Source organism: Lampetra fluviatilis, chromosome 33 (assembly GCF_964198595.1).
Source record: "Lampetra fluviatilis chromosome 33, kcLamFluv1.1, whole genome shotgun sequence".
In the NCBI taxonomy this organism is placed as follows: domain Eukaryota; kingdom Metazoa; phylum Chordata; class Hyperoartia; order Petromyzontiformes; family Petromyzontidae; genus Lampetra; species Lampetra fluviatilis.
The window spans coordinates 1,820,489-1,846,937 of record NC_136307.1 but is presented as its reverse complement, the minus strand read 5'-3'; the positions used below and the strand labels follow the sequence as shown (position 1 = coordinate 1,846,937).

Below are 26,449 nucleotides of genomic sequence, written 5' to 3'. Positions count from 1 at the left end.
GATGAGAGAGACACGCAAACTCCAAATACACAGCAGGTGTTCAGGGTCGGGATCGAACCCACGACCTCTTGTACACCAGGCGAGGAAGTTAACATCGCCTCACTCTACCCGTCTATTTTGGGCACTGCCGATTCTCGGGAGACACCTCCGTGATGAATTGACGACCATGCTGTCGGATGCTCTCTCTGAAACGCCGCCGTCTCGACCGCAGATGTCGATGAGTGCGCGACGAACTCGCACAACTGCACGGAGCGTGAGAACTGCTACAACGTCTTCGGTGGCTACAAGTGCCTGGAGAAGGTGCAGTGCGAGGAGCCGTACACGCAGGCTGGCGAGGAGTGAGTCTGCCTCGCACCGGAGTACACAACACCGGACTGCCGTGTGCGTGGTCACATACCCAAGTGTGTGCGTGTGTGTGTATGTAGAACTTCCCTCGCACCGTACGCAGATAATCGGAGGTGCGGGGGAAGGACATGAAATAATGATAGCGTGATGATACCAGAGACCCCTACGTACATTTCTGGGCATACAAGGGAACAAAGGGAATGTGTTGGCAGTGGTTCATAAGCATACGTCTCTAAAACTGGCAATTTATTCACTACTTTTATATTACCAGATAAGGGCCGTGAGCGATATAGCTCTTTTTCAGAATCGACCTGGCCACAAAAGATTGCTCAATGATGTGGCTTATCACGTGGACATTGTATACAGGGACTCCTCTACTTACGAACGAGTCGATTTGTTCGTAAGTCCAACTTTACTTCCTGTTGATTCCAAACACGTTGTACGACATGTACACTAAACACGGGGAAAGAGCTTTAAAAGTTGTACAATATCCTGTAGACGTAGATGCCACCGGTTCTTCATGTTCTGCAGATGTAGATGCCACCACCGCCATCCATTGCGTGCTGCGGTTGAACTTGACGACTCTCAGTCCGAACAGGCAACTGGACGTACGGACAGGTTTGTTCGTACCTCTGAAAGTTCGTGAGTAGAATGTTCGTAAGTAGAGGAGGAGGAGTCCCTGTAGCAGCCCAAATACTCTAAACGCGTGACGTTGTTGATTTGCCACGGGCGCTGGGCTAACATTTAGGGCAATGGCTCTCTGGTCATGTTTACACAACGCCAAGAGACCCATTACCTAAATTATTAATCAATTACATGAAAAAAAACATTCACAAGGCAGTGTTAGATTGATATCTCAACCAGTCTTTTTCAGAGTACTTGACGGCATTGTGATTACGGCATTTTTATAGTTAATCGAATTACTTCATTATTTCCAGTGTAATTGTCAGCATGTGCATTCTAAGCATTATAGATCGTAAAGTCCCAACGATAGGAAGATAAGTGACAGGCATACGTTGAATAAACTGCGGTTCAATAACGTTCCAGTAACCTTAATTTATACTAAAAGCACTGCAAAGCGCAAAGAATACGATGAAGCTGCAAAACGCTTCTCACGAATCTGCCACGATCGCCACATCGTATAACGCGATATTTTGAGCGCGTCGCAAAAACGTTTTATCCCGAGAGCAATCGTGGCCGAGGCACGTTCCCTAACGAATCGCCGTCTTCCTGCCTTGCCTCCGTCTTTCCGCTCTTCGCGACGACGACGACGACGCGGCGGCCACCTCCGCCCCTCGCCAGCCGCTGCGTGTGCCCCAGCGAGAAGAACACGTGCATCAACAAGCCGTACACCGTCCTCTACAAGCACATGCACCTGCGATCGGAGCGCTCCGTGCCCACCGACATCTTCCAGATGCAGGCCACGACGCGCTACCCCGGCGCCTACTACACCTTCTTCATTCGCGCCGGCAACGACCAGAGGGAGTTCTTCATGAGGGTACATCATACGGACCGTCTCGTAGATGAGCACAAGTACTGTGGAGCATATATGACCGGCGCAATATGCCGTTACCCAACTTCCAAGTCGAATTGACCGATAGATCAGCATTGCCGTGTGCGTGGCCAAATACCCAAGTGTGTGTGTGTATGTTGAACTTCTCTCTCACCGTACGTAGCTAATCGGAGGTGCGGGGGAAGGACAACACATGATGATAGATAGCGTGACGAGCCCAGAGACCCCTACTTACATTTCTGGGCATACAAGACAACGAAGAGAATGTGTTAGCAGTGGTTCATAAGCATAAAGAATGTATGTTGAACTCATTTCGCACCGCACGTAGCCACCGTGCTAATCGGAGGTGCGGAATATCGTGAAGAAGTTATTGACAATAAATGTTAAGACATTTCGTTAACCAAGCTTCGAATTTGGGTCAGACAGCCTTGGACGCAGAGCCGAGAAACATGCATACCAATTGCGCTATTTTTATTGTGCAGGTTATACCTTCCTTAAACCTAAATAATCGCTTGTCCTCATTGCTTCGCTGGGCCCACGCCGCGTGTGCGTGCTTGTCGTGTGAGCAGCCCCTGGGCCCAGCGAGCGCCATGCTGGTGCTGGTCAAGCAGCTGCAGGGCCCGCGGGAGGTCGTGCTGGACCTGGAGATGATCACCGTCAACCCGGCGCTCAACTACCACGGCACCTCCGTCATCCAGCTCAAGATATTCGTGTCAGAACACAACTTCTGAACGCCGGCGAGCACGTAAAAAAAAGATTTATATCGTTCCTCCGCGGACTTAACAATCAGCAAGATTCGCATAAAACGATTAGTTATTTTTGTTCTGGGGAATACACCGGCAATTCGTGTAGTTTTTGGGGTTTATTATTTTTTCACCAACAAATCCATTGTTGCTTTTTTTAAAGTTTAGTTTCTCATGCACCTCCTTCTCAAATGCATGCTGTAGAGACTCGCTTGTGTCCAGAGTTATTAAATATAATTTCGAAGCTTATAGAATATGGAACGTGTTAATGTGTGCGCAACAACTGACGCAGGACATCGGTTCACTGAATTTCCAAGGGTTTACAGAGCGCGTCGCTGCTAACGGTTCAAGGGGCAGCACACCGAACTCACAATCCAGACTTTTCCAGTTCCACTTAATTTCCCGGTGCAGCAGTTAAGACAATGGGACCGCGTCTAAATCTCCACCTCCGTCCACCCAGCCACGTGCACGCCGCTGTCAGTCGATCGGCAGGCCACGTGTGGTGGAGTTGAAGCGCGGCTACTCCCACCTCTTCCGAGACATCTGGCCAGTGCGGAAGAGTAGGCCAAATACCCTCGATGGATGCTCCCTTTATTGAAGGCCCCATCTTCACAGCAGTGGTGCGAGCGAGAAATTGCCGCGCTGCACTTTTACGATCGTCTACCGCAGTACAATACAATGTAGCTTAACGGATGCAAAAACTTGCATTCTCATCAGATGCCCCGATCATTCTTATGTCCATCTTCTATCAGTGTTGAGCATTTCACCTGCAGCACAGGCAGGATGGATGTACAGGGGTTCAACGGCTCTTTATTTTTGCCGCCAGGGAGAAATTAAAAGAAAACAAACGCATTGCAGTCGAAGTTATCACAATTGGCGACTGCACGATTTTAAACTGCATGCGTATTATACACACACGATTTATTTGGTATAAAATGCATTGGTTGATAGGCCTTCGAGATCAAATATTTTTCAAAGACACATATATAGAACAGAGGAGAAACGCAATAATGTACTCTGGATGATACTGTATATAGAGGTAACCCCCCGTTTAGGCTTTCGATTTTTTGATCATCATCATCATCACGATCCATGGGCAGGTAGCCGGTAGTGGGTGTCCACATTTGTTTCCACTTTCCTGTCTTGTGCCAATATGCTCTGAATGTCATGAAGCTATTCTCTGTTAGGCATTACATCTGGCACAACACACGCACACGAGAGGGCGGTGTGAGCATGCGGCCAGCACCAGAGCAGACGTCTATACACGGTGCCAGGTACTCATTCTAGGGTTGACGTGACACGACCACGCATAGATAATAAGTTCAGCAGATCTGGCAGCAGCCTCCATCCAGAGACTGTCGTTGACCAAGGACAATGGGGATTGCAAGTTGCACTTCACAGCCCTGTCGATGAGTTTCATGTTCACCAACAATAAACAAACAGGTTTTTAAATCGGTTTACCACGTAGGCTTTCGCGACCAATATTATCCATAATAGTTTTTTTGGGGGGTGAGATCGCGTAGATATAAATGCGTCGTTAAACCCGCCACCAACCGACACAGACAATTCGTAAGGTTTGTCACGCACATCGGTGTGCTGGAGAGTAAATCCACAATTGTAAATATTGTCGATTTACTCTCCAACACACCGGCGTGCTGTATTAGTAACGAATTGGCACGTTTTGTTTAAGTGACAAACCTTACTAATTGGCTGTGTCGGTTGGTGGCGGGTTTAACGACACATTTATATTTAAATGATTTGAATAAATATATCTGATACGAAGCATCATCATCAATTCTCGTTATAATTAGCCCTTATCTATCCACTGGTGGATTGATGACTCCCGACACCATCGCCATCCCTCACGATCTTGTTAGTCCACAATCCACCACCTCATTGCACGTGAGCTGAAACTGACGTAAATACAATAATGAATGATCCTTAGAGTTGACATTATTTCCATATTAGGTGCCAATTATTCTTGTCATGTACTCGGTATTGTATCCAGCAAGATACTCTACCAAAAGTGATCTTCTCAATAGCAAATACATATTCTAATTACCAAATAACCATGCCTTTTGGCGTCCTCTGGTCTGACACCGTTTGAGACGAGGCTCAAAAGAAAGCTGTCTCTGGTGTGGACCAATCAGTTTCAAAGACAATGCATATACTATCAGAGTATGTTTTTTGTTTGCATTCTGACCACAAGCATTGTGGTTAATACAGACATGATTCCTTGTAAAAAAAGGTTTCAGTTTGGTGTTTTAATATCTTAACACCTGTTTTGTTGCCAGAAAAAAGGGGAAAAACCTATTATCATACCAAATAACTGGTTCAGCAAAATGGTTTGGCATGAGTGGTGTATAATCAGGGAGGGCTATTCAATATCGGTAATCAGTTAATATAATTTTGCATGCTTCACGTGTACTTTTAAAATGTATTGTAATGCTATAATTCATGCGCGGTACAAAGTGCAACGTTGAAAAAATTGTGTTTTACAATAATTTAGCTGCCTTGCATTGCTCATTTGCTATGCAATTGAATGTAGAGGATTTCTTTTGTACGAAATTTAATGTACGCTTGCATGTGCTACAAAATACTTTGCTGCAAGTTTACGTGCGATAGAAAACAAAAAAAATCTACTGTTACATAATGGAAGCTTGTGTTGTGAATTTCAATAAATAAAGCATTTCAATATCAAACAGCACATAAGTCAGGATCCGTCAACTTAGGAAATCAAAGCGACTGGTTTCTTGAAGGCCATTACACGGAGATTCTCGGCAGACACCGTTTATATGCCTTGCGCATCCAACCAAAATTATTACATTCTCAAAGTTGGAATGTGCTGAATTAAGTGGCACACTATTTGCCTTATTTATAAATGTTAAATGGTCTTTAACATTAAGATGAAAAAATGAGCATCGATAATCACGGTATGACGATATGAGCAAAATGGCAAATACAATTATCGTTGGTCTTATATCGTAAAATATATAGCAGTATCACCATGTAGCCTATATTTATGCCCATATGTAATTCCACTGATTGGTGAAGAAACATGCAGAAAAGGCATTATAATCAGTATTTTTGAGTTTTCAACGTGCACATGACAAGAGTTACCAAATACTTCACAACTACAAATGTGCCAGATTTTACATACTTTCATTGCATACTGAAAAATTGTTACAACAGAAAAAAACATCGTCCCATTAATACATTTCAAATGTATTGGCACGGTTCCATTGTGCATACAGAATTCTTTACATGGCAAAGTACATAATACAACATTTAGCTGACAATGTACAGCAGCAGCAAGTGATAAGATATGAATCTGTGGAGTGGGGAAATACTCTTTAAAGACTGAATAACTCGTAGAGGCAACATACACAAAGTCATTGACATTAATTACTGAAATAGCTTGTCCCTAGCCAACTAAGCAATTGTACTTACTTAGTTATTAACTTTAGTTCTTATCTTGAAAATGCATTATGAAGGTTCATTATTTCAATGTGCAGTATGGTCCCTAGTTTAATATAAACATACTATTAAACCAAATCCATTGGCTACAAACAGCCAGAGGCATATTTCACACACATTCAAGTGTCAAACGTGGTTCTCATGAATAGTTTATATTTGTTACACGATGCAACATTATGGCAGCAATGAAAGGCAACACAATGTGCTTTCGGTTTCATATAGCTGCATGCAGCATGTGACACAATGCACACAGCATCATCCAATCATCTCCCCTGGCCTCTCCAAACACGCATCACCATGCACACTCGGGTTAGAATGATGCATCAATTCCATCAGAATCGTCAAGCACACAATCATACAATGTACCACGTGTTTTAAGTAGTATCCAGGTAGACGTTCATTGGAGGCACTACACTATTCACCTCAATGTAAAGAAAACCCATGGATTTCCGTATCAAATTGCAGCAATTTGTCTAAGGAAACGTAATCAAATCCCAACAGTTAAATGGCAACAATTCATTGCATCACAAGGTGCAAATCATTCCTCCCTGCGAACACAGGAAGTAACATCGCAAGCACGGAGTGTCATGCAGCCGTTGCAGCAGTGCAATGCACAGCGCAGCATAACCTTGAGTGTGGCGTTCACAAACAAAAGGCTCGACCACTCACTCCAGAACCGTTGCAGTTTCGCTCACAAATGGAGAGAGGTTTTTGAATGCACAAAATTTACTGCGGATCCACAAGAGAGCTGCACCTTCCCGCAGTAAAGCAATGCACGCGTTCCATCAGTCACAAGTATTTCATCACGTGAGATGCAAACAAACAGCTGCATGTTGTAGACAGCCATCCAGAACTGCCACGAATAAGCAACAGTTTTGTGAAAAAAATATGAGTTTTAAGGGTTTTTTTCTTCTTCACATAAACAAGGAACTGTGTTGTGATTATATTGCTGTCAGCTCAAAGGCCCAGCTGTGCAGTAGAATCCAGCAATGAGTTTGCTTAGGGCTGGTCCCAGGTTCCTGTGGATCAAGTAACAAAGACATTAAATGAGTAGATGTTTACAGCAAAAACTGTTCAGCAAAGCCACTCCAAGCCACTCTATTCTGTGAAATTCCTTTAGAGCTCTCGCTCAGATTTCAACGTTGACACCGAAATTCAACCATGAAGACCATCACGCACTGAATGCTGAACCCGTTACATGTAAACGGTTCATGAATTTGTACATCACCATTGATGCTTGTTCACGACACAACACAAGATTCCCAGTAATTTTACACCTCTCAATGTCTGTTCATGGCAAAAACATGTGCCACGTTCCTAACTCACCGTTGCAGCTTCCCGCACTTGAAGTTGGCTAGAAGCTTCTCCCTTTCGGTGTCTGTGGAGCACTTTGAGTAGGCCGTCATCAGGCTGGAAGGCACCAGGACAAGGGGGAAACAATGAAAAACTCACAACGTAAGTGCCCAGAATAGCGAGGATAGGCAGGATAGCCGAAATGCCCCTGAATCTAGCAATTGGCGTGTATATGTGTTTTTACGACAAATATACGTACGTATATAAATTTATGTTTTGCTTAATTAAGTAGAGACTGGCCCTTGCCATACCAATAAGGCACTTCGGACAATGGGTCAGTTCGCCAAGATAAATGTGCCCCATCTCACTGCTCATTTGGGCAAGAGGTCAATTATTTGATTTTTTTAAAAACCATACATTTGTAAATTGGTATGCAGTGTTGCATTTGTGAATGCAATAATGAACAGGCTGTATTTGAGGTGTATGAAGGGCTGGTGAGTACCTTTGTGGGGTAGGGTATTTATCCATGATAGCGATGGCTTTGTCTCCGCTTACGCCACTGAACTGCAGCAACTGCCGTGCGAACACCTCCTGAACGGTTTGAGCCTGGAAATCCACAAAAAACAAGGACTTAAAGCATTGAAGTGAACGGGTAGCTCAGAGGGCTAATGTCCACATCATAGCATTACACCAACGAGAGTGGCCACCAAACACAAAACAGTTTCCATTCAATCTAGATTGGAAGTTTTCGTGACTGCAGGGATCCACTCTTTGGTTCTTTCGGTAAAGTCACGTAGGTAGAAAATAAATAAATCACGACGTTTCGATTGGAACACAAGCAATCGAAATGTCGTGATTTAATTTATTTTATTTTATACCTACGTGACTTTACCGAAAGAACCAAAGAGTAAATTTCCATTCATTTGCTTGAGTTTGATTAACTCAGGAAAAACAATGCAATCTGCCAACCCTAGGTTTTAGGGTGCTCAGATATGATTAATTTTAAAGCATATAAACCCAAATGAGGCATACCAGTGAAATAACAAGCGTTATGTTAATCCGCGTCAATAATTATTTTGTCTTGTTTTAATTCAAAACGAGGAAGGCGTATACTTGCTCATACCAGTGGCCTGTACTGTGACTTAAATATAATGAACTGCTAAAGGAGTGTATTAGCTGATGCTGCACCACTTTGGATAGCAGGTTACTGTTACACAAGTGATTAAACAGTAAAAATCATACAACTTAATTTTACAACAAGTGTTCATGATAAATGGCACAAACATGGCTGTGAAAACACTGGGTGAATGTGGAAATGAAAGGCTGTATGTCTATGGTTATTGAATTATATTCTTAGGTTTTTTCGGTAAAGTCACGTAGGTAAAAAACATTAAAAAGTAAAATAAAATAAAAATCACGACGTTTCGGAGGCAACACAAGCTTCCGTCTTCAGGTGGTACCGTCACAGCCACGACAGCTGTATTAAGTAAATGAGAGATTGCAGTAGCTACCACTCCGTTTATATAATGGTTGGAAAAGGTGGTGGGGCAAGGGCCGCATACTTTTTATTAATATGGTAAGGTGAGGCTTAAGACTAAGAATAGACTGCATAACAAAGGCTGAGCCTTTGTTATGGAGAGGTGCGGTTTGTGACTACCTGTGACAGGGAGACCACCACCAAACATGGTGAAACTGTAATAGTTGTCTGTCAAATAAGATTGGCAAATAAGTGTAGTTAAATCTTTTTTGCATGGTTAATCACATCTTTCCAATGATTACTCAGTTTGTAACCGTCATCACGGTTGAAATTATGTCTGTGTTTGTATATTTGTATGGCTTCGTGTACAAACCTTTGATGGTAGCCAGGAGGTTTGCAGAGAACCTTGGTCTCGGAAAATACAATTTCATGAGAGCCCACCGAGTTGTAGCAATGATCGGCAACGGCTGAAGAATCAGTTCTGCCGTGTTTCAGATCTGACTTGTGCTCGCGGACACGATCAGAAACATGACGTTTCGTTTCTCCAATGTAGCAATCACCACAAATGCAACTCAATTTGTAGACTCCAGGATACTGTAAGTCAGGAACGACATCCTCCACAGACGGAATCAAATCACGGATTTTATGCACTGTACTGAATCGGACTTGGATCTTATGTTTGTTTAGAATTTTGGAGATCTTTTTGGTCACGCCTGCTATGTATGGCAACGTGATAGTTTTGGTTGGAGTTTCATGTGGCTGTTTCTGTATGGTGGGAGAAACAGCTTGGCGGATAGTGCGGTCAGAGTATCCGTTCATCCTGAGGGCCCGACGTACATGTCTTAATTCACCGGCCAGGTGGTGTTGGTCAGAAATGCCATGGGCTCTGTGGTATAGCGTTTTGATGAGAGAATTCTTTTGAGATGGGTGGTGGTGGGAAACGGTTTTAAGTAGGAATCTGTGTGGGTGGCTTTCCTGTAGACAGAATGTCCCAAGGATCCGACAGGCCTCCTCTCTAACGGAAAGCCACCCACACAGATTCCTAATTAAAACCGGATTCCCACCACCACCCATCTCAAAAGAATTCTCTCATCAAAACGCTATACCACAGAGCCCATGGCATTTCTGACCAACACCACCTGGCCGGTGAATTAAGACATGTACATCGGGCCCTCAGGATGAACGGATACTCTGACCGCACTATCCGCCAAGCTGTTTCTCCCACCATACAGAAACAGCCACATGAAACTCCAACCAAAACTATCACGTTGCCATACATAGCAGGCGTGACCAAAAAGATCTCCAAAATTCTAAACAAACAAAAGATCCAAGTCCGATTCAGTACAGTGCATAAAATTCGTGATTTGATTCCATCTGTGAAGGATGTCGTTCCTGACTTACAGTATCCTGGAGTCTACAAATTGAGTTGCATTTGTGGTGATTGCTACATTGGAGAAACGAAACGTCATGTTTCTGATCGTGTCCGCGAGCACAAGTCAGATCTGAAACACGGCAGAACTGATTCTTCAGCCGTTGCCGATCATTGCTACAACTCGGTGGGCTCTCATGAAATTGTATTTTCCGAGACCAAGGTTCTCTGCAAACCTCCTGGCTACCATCAAAGGTTTGTACACGAAGCCATACAAATATACAAACACAGACATAATTTCAACCGTGATGACGGTTACAAACTGAGTAATCATTGGAAAGATGTGATTAACCATGCAAAAAAGATTTAACTACACTTATTTGCCAATCTTATTTGACAGACAACTATTACAGTTTCACCATGTTTGGTGGTGGTCTCCCTGTCACAGGTAGTCACAAACCGCACCTCTCCATAACAAAGGCTCAGCCTTTGTTATGGAGAGGTGCTCAGCCTTTGTTATGCAGTCTATTCTTAGTCTTAAGCCTCACCTTACCATATTAATAAAAAGTATGCGGCCCTTGCCCCACCACCTTCTCCAACCATTATATAAACGGAGTGGTAGCTACTGCAATCTCTCATTTACTTGATATGGCTGTCGTGGCTGTGATGGTACCACCTGAAGACGGAAGCTTGTGTTGCCTCCGAAACGTCGTGATTTTTATTTTATTTTACTTTTTAATGTTTTTTACCTACTTGACTTTACCGAAAAAACCTAAGAATATGAATCCTTGCAGTCACAAAAGCTTCAAATCTAGAATTAGGTTATTGAATTAGTTAATATAGTGCTATTTTGAATGTACCACTTTCACACAAAACACGTGAACGTGTGGCATTAGCAGAGGGGCAGTTATGATGCAATGGCTCCCTTTCACCTTATTGCTGGTGAAAAAAACCTACTGTCTCCTTCACTAACTTCAAGGCAAAACCGTCAAGACAATTCAAGCCACTTAGCCAAGTCGTGATTCTGGCCCAATATCTCGTGAAGTTGATGTGGCCAACAACGGCGTGGTGCGTACCTTGTTTTTGGCGGCTCCCTGGTTGAACTCGGAAAAGGTGATGAGTGGCAGTGAATCGTCCACGGAACAAGGGCGGTCAGCTGGTAGCAGAGCTGTCCTCTCCTCCTTTGTACAGCTCATCAGCGTTTTGCGCTGCCAACGTGTAACAAATTCGTTATCATTCATATTTAATAAAAAATAAAAACAGATTTAGACAAGTTAGACATCCAAACCACACAGTATCATGGCCAAATCAATAACACCTCGCAAGCCAAAGAGAGTGCATAAGCTGTACTGTATATACACAAAACATCCTCATTTAAAGACTGCTCTTAGATTTTGAAGTACAACAATTCCACATCTTCTTGGTTCTTTCGGTAAAGTCACGTAGAATGGAAATAATAAAATAATAAAAATAAAACATAAAATAATTCTCACGACGTTTCGGCCACAACGCAAGCAGCCGTCCTCAGGTGGAGAACAGGTCTGTCGAGAAGACAGAGTCTGAATGACACACCCCAGGCTCATTCAGACTCTGTCTTCTCGACAGACCTGTTCTCCACCTGAGGACGGCTGCTTGCGTTGTGGCCAAAACGTCGTGAGAATTATTTTATGTTTTATTTTTATTATTTTATTATTTCCATTCTACGTGACTTTACCGAAAGAACCATAAAAATGAATCCCTGCAGTCACGAAAGCTTTAAATCGAAACAATTCCACAGTTTACGTCGGGGATGTGTTCCTGAAAGGTACGACGACGAACCAAAACAACGTCAATCAAAGTGGTTTACAGGGTAGGTGGTGGAGGCTAAGAGGCGACGGCTAACGAGAAAGGATGGATGATGCTGTCAGCGAGGTGAGTGTGGGTTGAGGTGACGGAAATCAGGTCGTGCTATTTATAAAGTGACAATGTATTTGCAAAACAACATAAAAGAGGGAGATGTAAATCGGGTTATAACTGCACTGTATTTGATCACTTTTGGTAGTTTTTGTAAATTACTGCAGTTGGGTGCACTGGCATTCTTGTCAGATGTCACTTTTTTTTCTCAATATAGGATTTGCAATACTTTACCCGCACCTCTGATTAGCACGCTTGGCCACGTACGGTTTGAAGGAAGTTCAACATATACACATTAATGTGTAACTTTACACATGAATGTGCCTAATAGGTGAGAATGTGGTCGAATGCGCTGAGGTTGTCAGGAATGTCTGCCGAGTACAGAAACCACGGACGGTGCGAGGTCCTCACCGCGTACGCGTTGTGCAGATAGCGCGTCATGATGGTGAGGTAAGCTGCTGACTCCCGTATGTCCCGGGTGCGTTTAATGAAGAAGTTATCCACCACCTGAACAGAAATAAACAACACTGGTCAACAAAAAAAAAAAATTCTGGCCTGGACTTTTGCAGCTGTTTTAGACTAATTAAAGGGCGCTGATTCCAAATCTGATCTCAGATTTGCTCTATCACATCTCATTTTATGCTATCGGCATACCCCATTTTCATTGATTTTACCCGAAATTAACTCGTTCACTTATGATTGCAAGTTGTTGCGAGTCAGTGACTGCTTTAGTGTTAAATATGGTGCTGTATTTTTAGGATAGTGTGTTTATAATATTATTTTATATAGATATCCACATTTATTTAATATTTTTCTTCCGCAGTTTTTATTGAAAATGCAATATTTGATATCTCAAAAATCTGATGTGATAGACAAAAACTGATGCCAGATTTGGAATCAGCACCCCAAAATTACCTTAAAACCGTTGGAATACCTTATGCCAGAAAAAGTGTGTTGACCAGTGCAATACAATCCCCAGCTCAGCACCGTGGACTACTGGAGAAATGCCCTAAGTCAGCGTCTTTACCTGGTGTGGCATAAGACTGTGAGGAATTGAGTCATTGGCTTGTCTGAAGTGTCAGCGACACTGGACGGACTAAGAGCCGATGGAAGTCTTTTAAGAACATGTCTGAAGGACACACCAACGCTAGTTTTCAGAACTTATTAAATAAAGTATTCAATCAACGAAGGCTTTCCACCCAGTCGTAAAAGGGGTACAAAAGAGAAAATCAATCTGAAGGTCACATGCGGTGTTGGAACGCCCACCACTTCCAAGATTTCTGGACCTGCATGAAAACATACGCTTTGGATGGGCTCTCTAGAACTCCCTCTAGTCGAGGCCTCTTCCACCTGGAGAGGTTAGCAAGTAATAGTATGGCTGTACCTTTAACTTTTCAATCAATAAATCATACACAATATCATTTTTTTTTTCATAAAAAGTAAAATTTTATATTCTTGTTTTTCCCACACATGGGGCAGGAGAAGCATGTAGTGACTCTTGCCTGTGTGTTGACCACAGCTTGCTGAAGAGTAGACTCTGGGAGGCTCATGTGTTGAGCCTTCTTGAAATCCTCCACCAAATAAATCCAGTTCCTCAGCCCGCACTTCTTCAGACGGAACTGTCAGTCAAGAAGCAAATGGATAAACAATATCCTTTAATGACTCTATGTCCAGGCTGTAGATCTTAATTTGAAACAATGCCTTTATTCAGATCGGAGCTTTTAGAACAAATTATCTAATTTGCAACATATAGCTGAAAAATATAATAATAATAAATATGTAAATTCCGGTAATGATGCGGGAAATTAGCACTTTTAAAAGAGAGTGCAGTTGACTAATTTAATACGGATACTATGTAAGTTAACTGCTGTATGTGCAACTGAAAATTTGGTAAATACAATGGCCATTCAGCTATCCAGAAACCCAAATGAAAACAAATGAATCCAAAATTATAGACTGTAATTGATGTATTCGTCAATGGCAATATTCAATTTGAGAAATGTCAAACCAATATCCTGCATTGACATATGGAAACATTAACAATTATAAATCTTAGCATAACTTCATTAACAACATGTGATCATACTGGTTAGCCAAAAGCCACCGCTGCAAGGATGATCGGAGTTTGCGTCATGGTTTATAAAAACCAACGTAGAGCTGACTGTGCCAACGTATAGGTGACTACCATCTGACCTTCTGCTCCTTAAAGCGCCCATCGATGATGCTGCCACAGAGGTCATCCATCCGCTTCCGCTCCACGATGTAGTCAAGCACCAGCTCCCTTGCCGCCGGCACCTTCAACTGGCCTGCAAGAATTCAGTCATTATTGGAATTTGTAATGTTCTGAGCCATGGTACAATGGTTAGCACAATTGACTTGCACTGCACGAATGTTCATGCTAAGGTGGCAGGAAAACCAACATCCAATGGCTAGCCTACTGTTCCAAGGCACGCGAGACCACAGCAGCTTAGAACATAGCAGACTTCACTGGTTTATTTGTTCAGAAGATGTGCCACTTAATTGTCTCATCATAATCCTACCAAGTAAAGAACTGACCACACCTCTGATAACACAAGCCACAGCCAACCAGACTTTGTGTATTTCAGAATCAGGTGAATTATCCAAGTAACATTTACCAATCATCGTAATGCTGTACTCATGCCACACCACCGAGACCAGTGTTATCCCCAGTCCCAACAATAATTTACAGCACCGCGAAAAAACATTGATTCTAAATTGTTTCCGACATTTGAGCAGCTAAAACATTAGTGTCAAGTGACGAGTATTTGAGGCAAGCATAATTTATACTGCGGTATTTAAATTAAATATCGTTCACTCCATGTCTACCAAAAAGACAGCAACCATCCAAAGATCATAACAGCATGGAGAGACATCGAATTATATTTGCTTGGTGTGTGTAGGGAGGGAACTCGCCCGAGAGGACGTCCATCCCGGAGATGAAGCGATGAAATCAGCTAGTGTGCAGGAGCTAGATGAGTTGTTGTATTGCGAGACTGTAATAGATGGCAGAGATATCAGTAGATAAATGATGACCGTTGTTGAAGTCGATGCATTGAAAAGGATATCGTGTTTTTTTTATCATGCAAACACAGCTGCGGCCAGAAGCAAGGCCCGCAAACCAACCAGGGAGAGGCTGCACACGCTCCTGAGCGGCCCACACGAAGTCACCCACGTTCAACTTCCGCACATCGAACTGCACTCCGTTCTTTTTGAGCTCGTTTACCAGCTCCTGCTTCATTGATCCAGACCTGAGAACAGGGGGGAGCCAATGCGCAACATAAGTTGGCAACATTTTCAGAAATATGCCAACTACGGTCAGACCACCTCCCAATGCTCAAATGAGCTCTAATGAACATTGGGAGGTGGTCATCTCCACCAATGTATGCATGTATGTAGAACTTCTTTTACATCGTATGTAGCCAACCTTGCACTAATTGGTGGACCTGAACCAGCGGTTACACATTCCATGGAGGTGTCAATCCTATGAGAAGCACTGACGACTTTCCAACAAGAGGTAATCTTATTATCGACCCCAAAAGGGGTGAAGCATGAGCAGGATTTGAACTCACAACCATCATCAAACTTCATTTATCCAAGTTGAAGAATCCAAATGATATTCGCAAGGAAATTCTGCTAAACTCCTTTGAAAGTTAAATGTTTGTACTTTTTAGACAATAGTAATACAAATTATATTAAAATTGTGGATATATGTCACACCACCGGAACACAATGATGTATACTTTATGAATGATGTATAATTTGTGAATGACGTAACAGGAACAACCATTACATTGCACTTTGTTAATTCCAAATGGAATATTCCTTATCGGTAGTAAGAATCACATCACCAAGGGCATTATCTATTATCCATGAACTGTTAAAAAAGCAGCCTTTCCATATATCCAGCAAAATAATAAAACGCACCTACGATTAGCACACGTGGCGACGTATGGTGCGAAAGAAGTTCAACATACACACATACATGCAAAATGTATTTCAAAAATGAATCAGCTGTTCACGCACCCAGTCGTTTCGATGACATCAACACAAAGAATAATGTCGAACTCTCCCGGACGTAGAGTGATGTCAGGCACGGCGGTCTGAGGCTGGGATGGTGGAAAATCTTCTCGGGGTTCCATAGCACGAGGAAGGTAGTCACGGTATGCAGCCACCGTCTGCCCTTGCGCAGTAATGCACCTGGCCGGTGGGGAAAGCGGTGCCTTCGTCGCGATCGCTGTTGTCCACGTTTCCTGCATTTATGATCATCCAACATTTCCATTGATTAGAGTTGATTTAAAAGGGATCGTTTAAATTACAATCATATAATTTTGCACGATCATCATCGTCAGCTATTGTCTTTCCACTGCTGGATAAAGGCCTCCACACATTACCGCGATCCATCTCATTGCTGCACATGACACTGGTCATCCTCTTGGATGCATTCCCTCTATATAGATACCATACGACCATTATATATTTTAAGCTGTTTTTTTATTTCATACTTTAAATCACTGCATTCACAACATTTAATCATATCACTGGGGGACGGTGAATCATTACACCCTAACTATCTTAATCAACTCTAACGTGTTTAATACATCATCCAAATACCCACCTGTGATCAGAATCCACCCAATCCTATGTCATACTAGGAGTAAACAAAGAAATACCTTGTCAATATATGTTAATGTGCAGTTAATCAATGCACTCACACATAAGATCGTACCTTTGGACCAGTGGTACCCACTTCTGCTCCCAAATCTTCGTCCGATTCTGTGAGGTCAATGGCGCCATCCGCGGCCGGGTACAGTCCCACGGTTTCCACAGCGGTTGTCACGTTATCACTTCCCATTCCTGTCTGCTTACCTTGCAGAGCCTCAGCACAGTCTATCCTCCGTGCCAGCTCAATGCCATTTTCTGTGATAAAATACCTGCAAATGGGACATTAAGTAAGTGACAAAAAGTGGCTTGCAATCGTTTGTTTTATCATTAAATACCCCCCCCACTACTTTCGCCAATATCAAAACGTACATGCCTATACGCTTATGCATGTTGTACAGACATAAAAAGTAAATATATTTTTCCCTTAAATATGGGCAACATCATGAGTAAGAGCCATCTTACTCATGCCATTGTACAACGGCCAATGGCATATAGGCCTCAAGTAGATAGATGGCAATAATTGGAGATAAATTCATTTTATTAAGTCATAAAAGTCACTTGTTTTAAAGAATACACATACTTACCATGCCCATTAATATCTCAAGTATTTGTGAAATTAATTAAATTCAATCTTCAATCAACCAATATATTTTATTGAACGAGTTAGGAGCCCATTCATATTCAACAATATTTCTGTATATGCATGGTACTGCTATTGATGTGTGAAACTAATTTTACCTATTTAAATGAACGTTTCTCAAATATATCAGCATCTTTTTGGTTTGTTTATTTTTGACGAAAAAGGGCCGTGGATCTGACCTTCACTTTAAAAGTCCCACCCAGCCTTCACCTGAAAACCACAGAGACTAGGTTAAGACTAGGAGCCTCATCATCAGAGCTGCAGTTTGGGCAATTCTGTGCACAATTGGGCATTTTTTAAAGCTGCTTTGAAATGTAATTCAGAAAAACGACCGGATATAAATAAATAAATCCTTTTTGGGCTCCTCTCTGGAAAAATTATGCCGGGAGTTTAGGCGTTATTTGCTGAAAAATAAATCGAATGACCTTGCTCAGCCTTGGCCTAGCCTCAGAAATTGTCACGTATTGGATATTATTTGTTAAATCTAGATTGAAAACTCCTTTTGTTAGAACTGCTTTTTGTGTTTAGTTTATTGTCCTTCCCCCGCACCTCCGATTAGCACCGTTGGCTACGCACGGCACGAAAGAAGTTCAACATACATACATATGGTATTAGAATAAAAGGGGAATTGATTTGTTTTGTAGGTTCCTGTAAACATGGCTGAAATCGTTTAACGTCAAACAAAAATGAATGCCTTTATAAACGTGTCTGCGTGAATGTTCTCACTTGGCGGGATTGCTACACTTCTCCACGAGGCCTTTGCTGATGAGGGTTTTCATGGACGACCACGCAGAGTAACGCATTCCTGCTTCGGGCTGTTTTGGAGAAACAGAGCGGCAAAAAGTTATTTTTAAAAAGATGTTCCTATGCACAAACTTTATGAATTTACAGTGAGCAGAAACTAGCAAATATGTACACTAGGGCTATAACATCCATATAATACAATCCTGTTGCAAATGGATTGCAGCAACCGAGCTTTCTTATCTACCCTATCTATTGTCATACAGAAAAAAATTTGCGTGTTATTTCTCCAAACATAGAAAAAAAACCACGAACAGCATCGTGGTCTCTAATTCTCTTTCTCCTGTTGCCCTGATGAGGGGCGGAGTCAGTGGTGCACACGATGAAGTTAAGTGATGCTGGCCTCTTACAGCAAAGAAGGATGTTTCACAGTGAGGTTGGGCTTCCTGCTGAAGCTCAGGTTTGGTCATGAAGTATTTTCCATCAGGTTTCTATTGAGACACGAGTCACACACAAAGCATTAATAACGGAATTACAATGCAATATGGAGTATGTCCAAGTGACACAGTGGTTAAGGCTTATCAATATGAAGTTGAGTCAGAATCAGCCCTTCATCCCTCTGGGGTCACTAAGTACCACATTGTGGGATGTCAACAGAGGATGTCTTATTTACTCACCCTGTCATAAGAAAATGGAATCTCCTCCCTGTGGTTACTGCTCCAAGGCTATGACCTAGAGGTGAGCTCATTTAAGAAGGAAACTATTTTGACTTGGACCTTTTTTAAGCATCTTATAAGTGACTTCATGATGAAGTAATCTGGGGAAATTATCAAAAAAATACTTTCTTATGTGAAGCTAGTTTCTCCATTGCACGGCCAAGGTTAGCGTTCCACAACGCTTAAGTCATGCTTTCAAACCAGGAGTCAACACCTGACTGGAGTTTGAACTCTAAACCTTGTACAAGGAACTCTGCCACAGCTCAGGAGCTCTGCTATAGTTAATCACCAGAATAATAAACGTAATTAAATTATGTTTTAAAATGTGTTAAGAGCAGTACTGCCATCCACAAAAATGTTGACATAATTTATCACGAGGGCAATGATATACCATCCCTGAGTTGTGTTAGCAACTGACTCCATTAATTATGTGCGCACTTTACATCAGACATTGTTATTTCTTTAAATATGGTTTAGAAAACATTAAATGGATATTTATATTGTTTTTTTATATCTTATCCACGAATGCCTTAGTGATCACGGCCCAGTGGGTTTGTTGAGTTTCAAAATCTATGTGTATACAACCTCGCTACACTCACATTCATTCCATCTGCTACAATGTGAACTCGACACTACGTACCTGCTTCTCCCAGTAAAGAGCCATGATCAAAGCATATCCACCTGATGACTTCTTAGGGGTGTAACCTTTTTCATTTGTCCCCTCCACCCGGGTCCGCTTCTGTACAATGCAAACATCAACAAGTTGGCTATCTTAAGGCCAACACTCTAAAGCATTTCTGCCTATCTTTCTGCAAAAAAACCCTTAACAATTTGCACAGCCAACATTTCCCTTCCAGAGTCTTTGTCTGACCATGTCACCCCATCTTAGGTATTGTGCAATGCAATCACAATTATGCTGGGGGTATTCTGCCTGGTAACACAATTCTAGGTGCCATACCAACACCTGTTTCTCTTACAACCTCCATTCAATGCTGTAGGTATATACAGATGTATTAAATGGCTAAAAGTGAATATTACTGGTGCTTTAAGTGTTTCTTTGATAATTTGTACCAATATAAAACTACCATATTATTCCATTATAGTGTTTATTGAGTCAAATCAGTATACAGTACACGTAAAATGTAGGGGTAGCACATGATACTGATGATTCCTTGTCATGGTGATAATGGTAGACAGCTGTAATCTAGGGTAGAAATCTACACTGTACCAATGATCTGATAAGCATAAAATAGCCATGCAGTTTACCAGTTACTTTACTAAACCTAACTTAGAAAAAGTCCCAATGTTAATGGTGAAGATCCAATGGCTACTAATTTTAGCAGAAAGTATTATATAACAGATACAATGTAAACGCGTGGCATTTGAAATATGTGGACCGTGTCTCCTGAAATCTATTAAAATGTTCCCCTAATAAAACTTTGCTTCATAATCAACGTTTTTGTTCCAGCCCTGTTTGATGCGAGGTCTGAGTGGGGTGCTTACCAGTGGGGGTGCGTCCCTGGTGGAAGGTGCGTCATCGCTGCTGCTCATGCTGCGAGAACTCGGCACTATTACGTTCTTGGGATCTGGCATGAGCAGTTGGCAGATATTCATTTATTAGCGGGGCAATGGATGGCTGGCTCGCCTGCACTTTCACAGTTTTAAACTGAACATTAACCCAAAGAAGGCATTGTTCTCATGAAAGAGTCACGTTGTCTTCAACAATACATTCCACTCCAGTAATACTCGTTTTATCTGCAATAAAAGCAGATCGTGTGATTGTGCAGATTATAAATTCTCGTGTTGTCCTTGTCCAGTGTAATAATCGTCAATGTGGGTGTTTGTTTTGTCTTGTTGTAGAGATCAAATGTTTAAAGTCAAGCTGGCAATAAATAAGAAGAGCAGAGGGTCATTGTTTTGTAGACTTTAAGCAAGGACCAGAGCTACAGGAACTTTTAGGGTGAAGGCATTCCAGGAAAGATAAAGCTTGTTTTGCCACCACTTAGTTCGTTGTCATATTCGACTATGTACTAACTGAAACACCATGAGAAAAATGGGTAATTTGCAAATGAGAACCCGGAGTATGCAAATTATGTAGTAATGTTTGTCAGCTTGGACATTGCTGGAGTTCTTGGTGGTTTTCAGTACAGAGGCTGGACACTGGAGTCTAAATTTGTGCTTTGTAAAACTAAGTGGATTGCAGTAGTTATGGATAGGGGTGTATTTTCTTATCACAGGCATCAGTGGGAAGTGATAATTTAGAGGCACTTTAGGACTGTGCATTTAGGTAGCACGTTGCACAATACAGGTGATTTTGAGAAAGTCAAGAGATATTTAATTATATGGATGGATTTTGAGGGACAGCATAAATCACTCTAGATGTATAAAGATGCCAATTGTAGTATGACAAGATGGATGTCTGAAGTAGGAGTAATGAATTTAACAAAGATGCTGGAAAAGCGGCACGTGGATTTTAAACACATGTGCATGTGGGGTATTCTAAGAATTTAATGGGAAGATTGGGTAAGCAACTTTAAAGTTCAGAATAAAGCCAATTGATGTTTAGGTGCATTCAGAAAGAAGACCTTGTAAAGAATGATAGGTACAGGATGGATGAAGGACATTGAAGCAAAAGTCAAATTGGGGCATACAGAAAATTGATGAAAAGGTCAGATGTCGACTAGGCAACAGCAGGTGAGGTGTGGTGCAATCAATAGCATTGGCCGTAATGTCCTCTTCCATCTAACATATCAATGAACACTGAGACATGTTTACCTTTAAATATAATACACTCCTTGGAATAAAGACGTAAAATGTTGTTTACCATACCTCTATTCGATCCAGATTTTTGTGACTTGGCTTTTGTAGGGCCTGCTACATCTGCCATAGGCTTCAGGTTGTGTATTGAAGCATCAGATCCTGATAGGTGACAGGACAATAACACAAGTGCTAATTAAAAAAACACACCAACATTTTAATCCTACAATTTATAAACACAATTAATTCATATCAGTATGAATTACATAAAATATACATTGCTGATCATCTTTACTTTTCTTAACGAATATTTCCTGAAATATTATCCTACCTCAGTGAAACTCCTGCAAAGTATAATTTTCTAATTAGCAAAATGTATTAATTATCCTTGTGAGCTTAGATTCTGCGATCCTCCATTATCCAGAGATCCTCAAAGTTTTACGCATTTTACGGGTTGAGTGGACATTCCTAAAACATTAAAACAATAGAATTGAGATATTTTGGGGCGTTCCAAAGTGGCAGAAGCAACATTCCGTAGCAGCCCAGATGGCTGCTGTAAATTACGTGCATCTCAGGGGCTGACCATGCTCAGCGTTGTATTCAGCCAACTTCTGATCCAGCATCTTGCAGATTCCATCTCCAAAGTTCTGTAGAATTTTTGCCTCCTTGCCATTCTGCAGGGGTAGTGGGTATTTCTTCAAAGAGCTCAGCGCCTGTGCAGAAAAGTTAAACATTAAGTAAATACCACCTACAAAATGAAAAAGAGTTTAAAGAAAATTGTAGATTTGAAAAGAAAATCACTATCTTCCTGCTGAAAAAGGAGTGTGACTTTTGATATCTTCCATTGGTGTCTTAGACCCACTGTTAAAAATTACACATCCCTTTGGCGGTATTCAACCTCACCATTCACAATTGGTTGCTTGTAAAGTTGAAGTATTCTGCGGCACTGCGTTAGAATGCTCAAATCGTAGTGGAAGCTGTGAGTTCGAATGCTGTTCTACGGATAAATCATCCCCGAATCAGTATCTTGATTTAGACTGGAGGAATGAGCAATAAAGCTCTTTTCACATTTGTCTAGGAGGGGCGGGTCAGAAAGTTACAATAACAAACAATACAAAAACCTACAGGCGTGTATTTTCCATCCTGGGTCAATAAAGCGATTACCAATTTGTAAGAAGCCAATAGCTAATACCAGAGGTGGGACAAAGTCATTGTTATGCAAGTCCAAGTCGAGTCGCAAGTCATCAAATTCATGACTCGAGTCTGACTCGAGTCCAAGTCACATGACTCGAGTCCACATCTCATAGGTGGGACAAAGTCATTGTTATGCAAGTCCAAGTCGAGTCGCAAGTCATCAAATTCATGACTCGAGTCTGACTCGAGTCCAAGTCACATGACTCGAGTCCACATCTCATAGGTGGGACAAAGTCATTGTTATGCAAGTCCAAGTCGAGTCGCAAGTCATCAAATTCATGACTCGAGTCTGACTCGAGTCCAAGTCACATGACTCGAGTCCACACCTCTGGCTAATACCTATAGCATTTGGTTGGTGAAGTGAACACATCCGCATATTAGCAAAAAAGCCCCCATTGTCAGTAAAATCAGACATTTCAACATTCCATCACACGGAGGTTTGTATTATTGTAATCTGTAAATGAGAAGCATTGAAATGCAAATAGTACACATAGCTTTGGGAAGCGGAAGTATAGCACAATAGCATTTTTCCAGTGACCAGGTCTGTATGAACTTGTGAACGGACAGGTATGCCCTCCTTGCATATCCGTCAACCCATACGGTGGTACCTGTATTCTTAAACAGGGAAATTGAGTTTCCAGGTCCATACGGCGTACAGCCGTTCCAATAGGGGCAATTTATGTTGTCTATTTGTTTGTGTTTCTCCCTTGCGATGGGACTCTGTAGGAAGAACGTTGAGATGTTTAATGGCGCGGGGTGACCAATAAGGTCTGAATTGGTCTGTAAGGTAGGCACTGATAAGAGGTTGACAGGTATTTGATTCTGAGGTGTTTCCTAAATTCAAATAACCGTGACATTCATTGTCTATTGTGACTTTTAGACGGATCGTCAATGTACATTGTGACAAGTTGAGTGATGTACTGTACCTCACGAATAGAATGCATACTTATGCAGCATCTATCGTTCAGTGCACACAATGCACTAACTAAACAATGTTATATTTTAGCTGCAGTGGAGAGTGATATTTGATCCGGTCCCAGTTTCCACCAACTAAAACCATTAAACTAAAACTATTACTGAGCTATTTTTATTTTACCAGGTAAGACCCACTGAGCTACACAGCTCTTTTTCAGAAGCGACCTAGCCACACATGATGGCTCAACGAAGCGGGGCTCATCGCGTGGAAATGTCAAGCAGCCAAAATACTCTCTCTAAACGCGTGGCGTCCGTTCTAAACATGGAGCAAAAATCCACGCGACCACGGGGAGATACACCATTGGAACCTCCTTTGCCAGTAGCAAAATATGATAATTGTTTTTTTTACCCTTTTATCTAGCAACAAAACTGACACCTTTTTTACGAGGAGTCATGTTTGCATTGACCACAATACCTGCGGTCGGAATGCAAACAAAAAACACAACTCTGATAATGTATGCATTGTACTTGAAATTGATTGGTCCACACCCGATACAGCTTTTCTTAGAGCCTAGTGGCCAAACGGCATCATCTGGTCCAACACCATGTGAGACTAGGCTCTAAGAAAAGCTGTCTCGGGTGTGGGCCAATCAATTTCAAGGACAGTGCATACATTATCAGAGTTGTGTTTTTTGTTTGCATTCCAACCGCAAGTATTGTGCTCAAAGCAAACATGACTCCTCGTAAAAAAGAAAAAATGTGTCAGTTTTGTTGCCAGATAAAAGGGTAAAAAAAACCAATTATCACGGGGAGATAGACCACGCAAGCCAAAACAAGCGTCAAGAGTCGAGATCGAACACCACACACTCCTCCTTGCAACACCAGTCGAGATGCACCCAACAGCCTCGCCACCGCGGTGCGCCCCGAAACTCGTACCTACTCGTACCTTCTGGTAGACGAAGTGGGACTTCTTGCCCTTGGAGGCGGCCTCGTCGCGCAGTTCGGTGAGCCACCTCACGAAGAGGGCATTGGGCCCCGACGCTGGCACGCGGCCCTTGGCTCGTCCCGCTTCCTCCATCGATCACGAAGCCTTTGACCCCAGCTGAGAGGGAAGCACAGCGCACATTTGAACAACGCGATCGATCGATTGATTGCGCGTCGAAGACTCAACTGCGGACCTGTAAACTTTGCACAATAAACGTTTGCGGGGCGCCCGTAGCAACTTAATTTCATAAGGCACGCGGGCACATGACGCCTACAACGTCTAAACGTTATTCAATTGTCTCCGCAAAGGATTTGTGGCAGTGTATGTGGCTGCTGCTACTGCTGCAACATTTCCCCTTTACGATATATTAATGTGATAGCCGAGTCGCTTCTGAAAAAAAGAGCTATATACAGTAGCTCAGTGGGCTTTACGTGATCAAATAAATTAACTATAGTTGAGTTTAGTTAATCTCAGAAACATGCCATCATGAGCAGCAATGCCAATGGAATTTCGACGAGCTAGTAAAACGTGACCGTGAATCACCGCTATAAAATCGTGAGGAAATTCTCTTGGGTCCACGTGGAAACTTAATGGACGAGGTAAAAGTGCGACGTACGCCTTTGTACTTTGATAAACACCACGCAGTAGGAGTGAAACTTTAATTCACTGAAACACCCGCAGATTTTGAGGCTCTCTGCCGAGTTCGCCCGCCTGAGGCCTACCCTAGGCTCCTGGCGGGAAATCCAGACAACAGCCCCTTGCTCCCACGGAGTCAGCTTTACAGCTGCAGTGGATTCGCAGACGCATTATCTCAGAAACCAAGTTTATTGTTTTTGTTACAGTAATAACACGACACATGAACCTCAACAATACAAATCCTTAAGAGGTAATGTTTTGGGCTTATTTGCGTCACATCATTACGCGAACATTTTAAACGACTGGGGATGACGCAAGACGAAACCGCCTTTGATTCCGGAATCGATATAAAGTGAAAGTTTAATGAATCGAATCGTTAATCTCAACATCGAACAAATTATTTAGCTAAAGTGAAATGCGGATTCTGTATAGACAACCTCAACTTTATATTTAAGAAACAATACATTAACATCTACATAGCCATGTGCTTTTTATGCAATTTTTGTGAAAGTTTTCACCGACAAAATTCGCGCCGAGACGCTACGGTATTCATAGCTGTCAATCCCTAATCTGTGCCCTACCTCATTACAGACCAATTCAGACCTTATTGGTCACCCCGTGCCCTTTATAAATCTCAACGTTCATTCTACAAAGTCCCATCACAAGGGAGAAACACAAACAAATCGACATTTAAAATAGATTTCTGCCAGTATTGAAACGGCTGTACGCTGTGTGGGCCTGAAAACTCAAATTCCCTGTACAAGAATACGGGGTAAATCGTATGGGTTGACAGCTGTGGGTATAATTGGGTTCACGCCACTTGGAGGCTGTGATGATTTTTGCAGGGGATGTTATTTATGAGCCAGGTTGAGCTATGATGATGATTGGGAGAGAGACGTTTCATGGTGGAATTGGTCACGGTGAATATGATGCGTCGTGGGATCTGAAGTGGGAAAGAGAGAGAGAGCGAGATTTGTCCACCTTTGGCAGTGCAAGTTAAAAGTACAGCATCACACACCTTGACTTTGCTTACATAAATATTAACCTGAGGACATTCATGCATAGTACCATA

At 42.1% G+C, this 26,449-nt stretch overlaps 2 protein-coding genes across 4 annotated transcripts in view; one reads left to right on the top strand and one right to left on the bottom strand.

Moving 5' to 3' along the window:
* The window catches only part of LOC144943931 (fibulin-5-like), a 610,861-nt gene extending 605,565 nt beyond the window's left edge, over nucleotides 1-5,296 (top strand). For both annotated transcript variants that reach the window (XM_078871812.1, XM_078871810.1), the window contains 3 exons: nucleotides 212-338; nucleotides 1,648-1,843; nucleotides 2,428-5,296. In XM_078871812.1, coding sequence (XP_078727938.1) covers nucleotides 212-338; nucleotides 1,648-1,843; nucleotides 2,428-2,589 — 485 coding nt within the window. In that variant the 3' untranslated portion in view covers nucleotides 2,590-5,296. The remainder of the gene's footprint in view (nucleotides 1-211; nucleotides 339-1,647; nucleotides 1,844-2,427) is intronic.
* Nucleotides 5,297-5,468: 172 nt separating this feature from the next.
* On the bottom strand, nucleotides 5,469-25,700 carry MUS81 (MUS81 structure-specific endonuclease subunit). Of its 2 annotated transcripts, none has more exons than XM_078871809.1 (18): nucleotides 25,358-25,451; nucleotides 24,703-24,858; nucleotides 22,231-22,360; nucleotides 21,720-21,809; nucleotides 20,394-20,476; nucleotides 19,531-19,629; nucleotides 18,585-18,665; nucleotides 18,160-18,248; nucleotides 16,858-17,062; nucleotides 16,155-16,381; nucleotides 15,255-15,379; nucleotides 14,304-14,416; nucleotides 13,613-13,729; nucleotides 12,522-12,617; nucleotides 11,294-11,425; nucleotides 7,874-7,977; nucleotides 7,405-7,488; nucleotides 5,469-7,097 (listed from the first exon to the last, which is right to left on the bottom strand). In XM_078871809.1, exons 2-18 carry the CDS (start codon nucleotides 24,832-24,834, stop codon nucleotides 7,031-7,033), a joined length of 1,974 nt encoding a protein of 657 aa, XP_078727935.1. In that variant the 5' UTR covers nucleotides 24,835-24,858; nucleotides 25,358-25,451; the 3' UTR covers nucleotides 5,469-7,030. The 2 variants fall into 2 exon arrangements, with proteins under 2 accessions (XP_078727935.1, XP_078727934.1); XM_078871808.1 differs by lacking the exon at nucleotides 25,358-25,451 and adding an exon at nucleotides 25,464-25,700 and having other exon boundaries at nucleotides 5,504-7,097.
* Nucleotides 25,701-26,449: the final 749 nt, after the last annotated feature.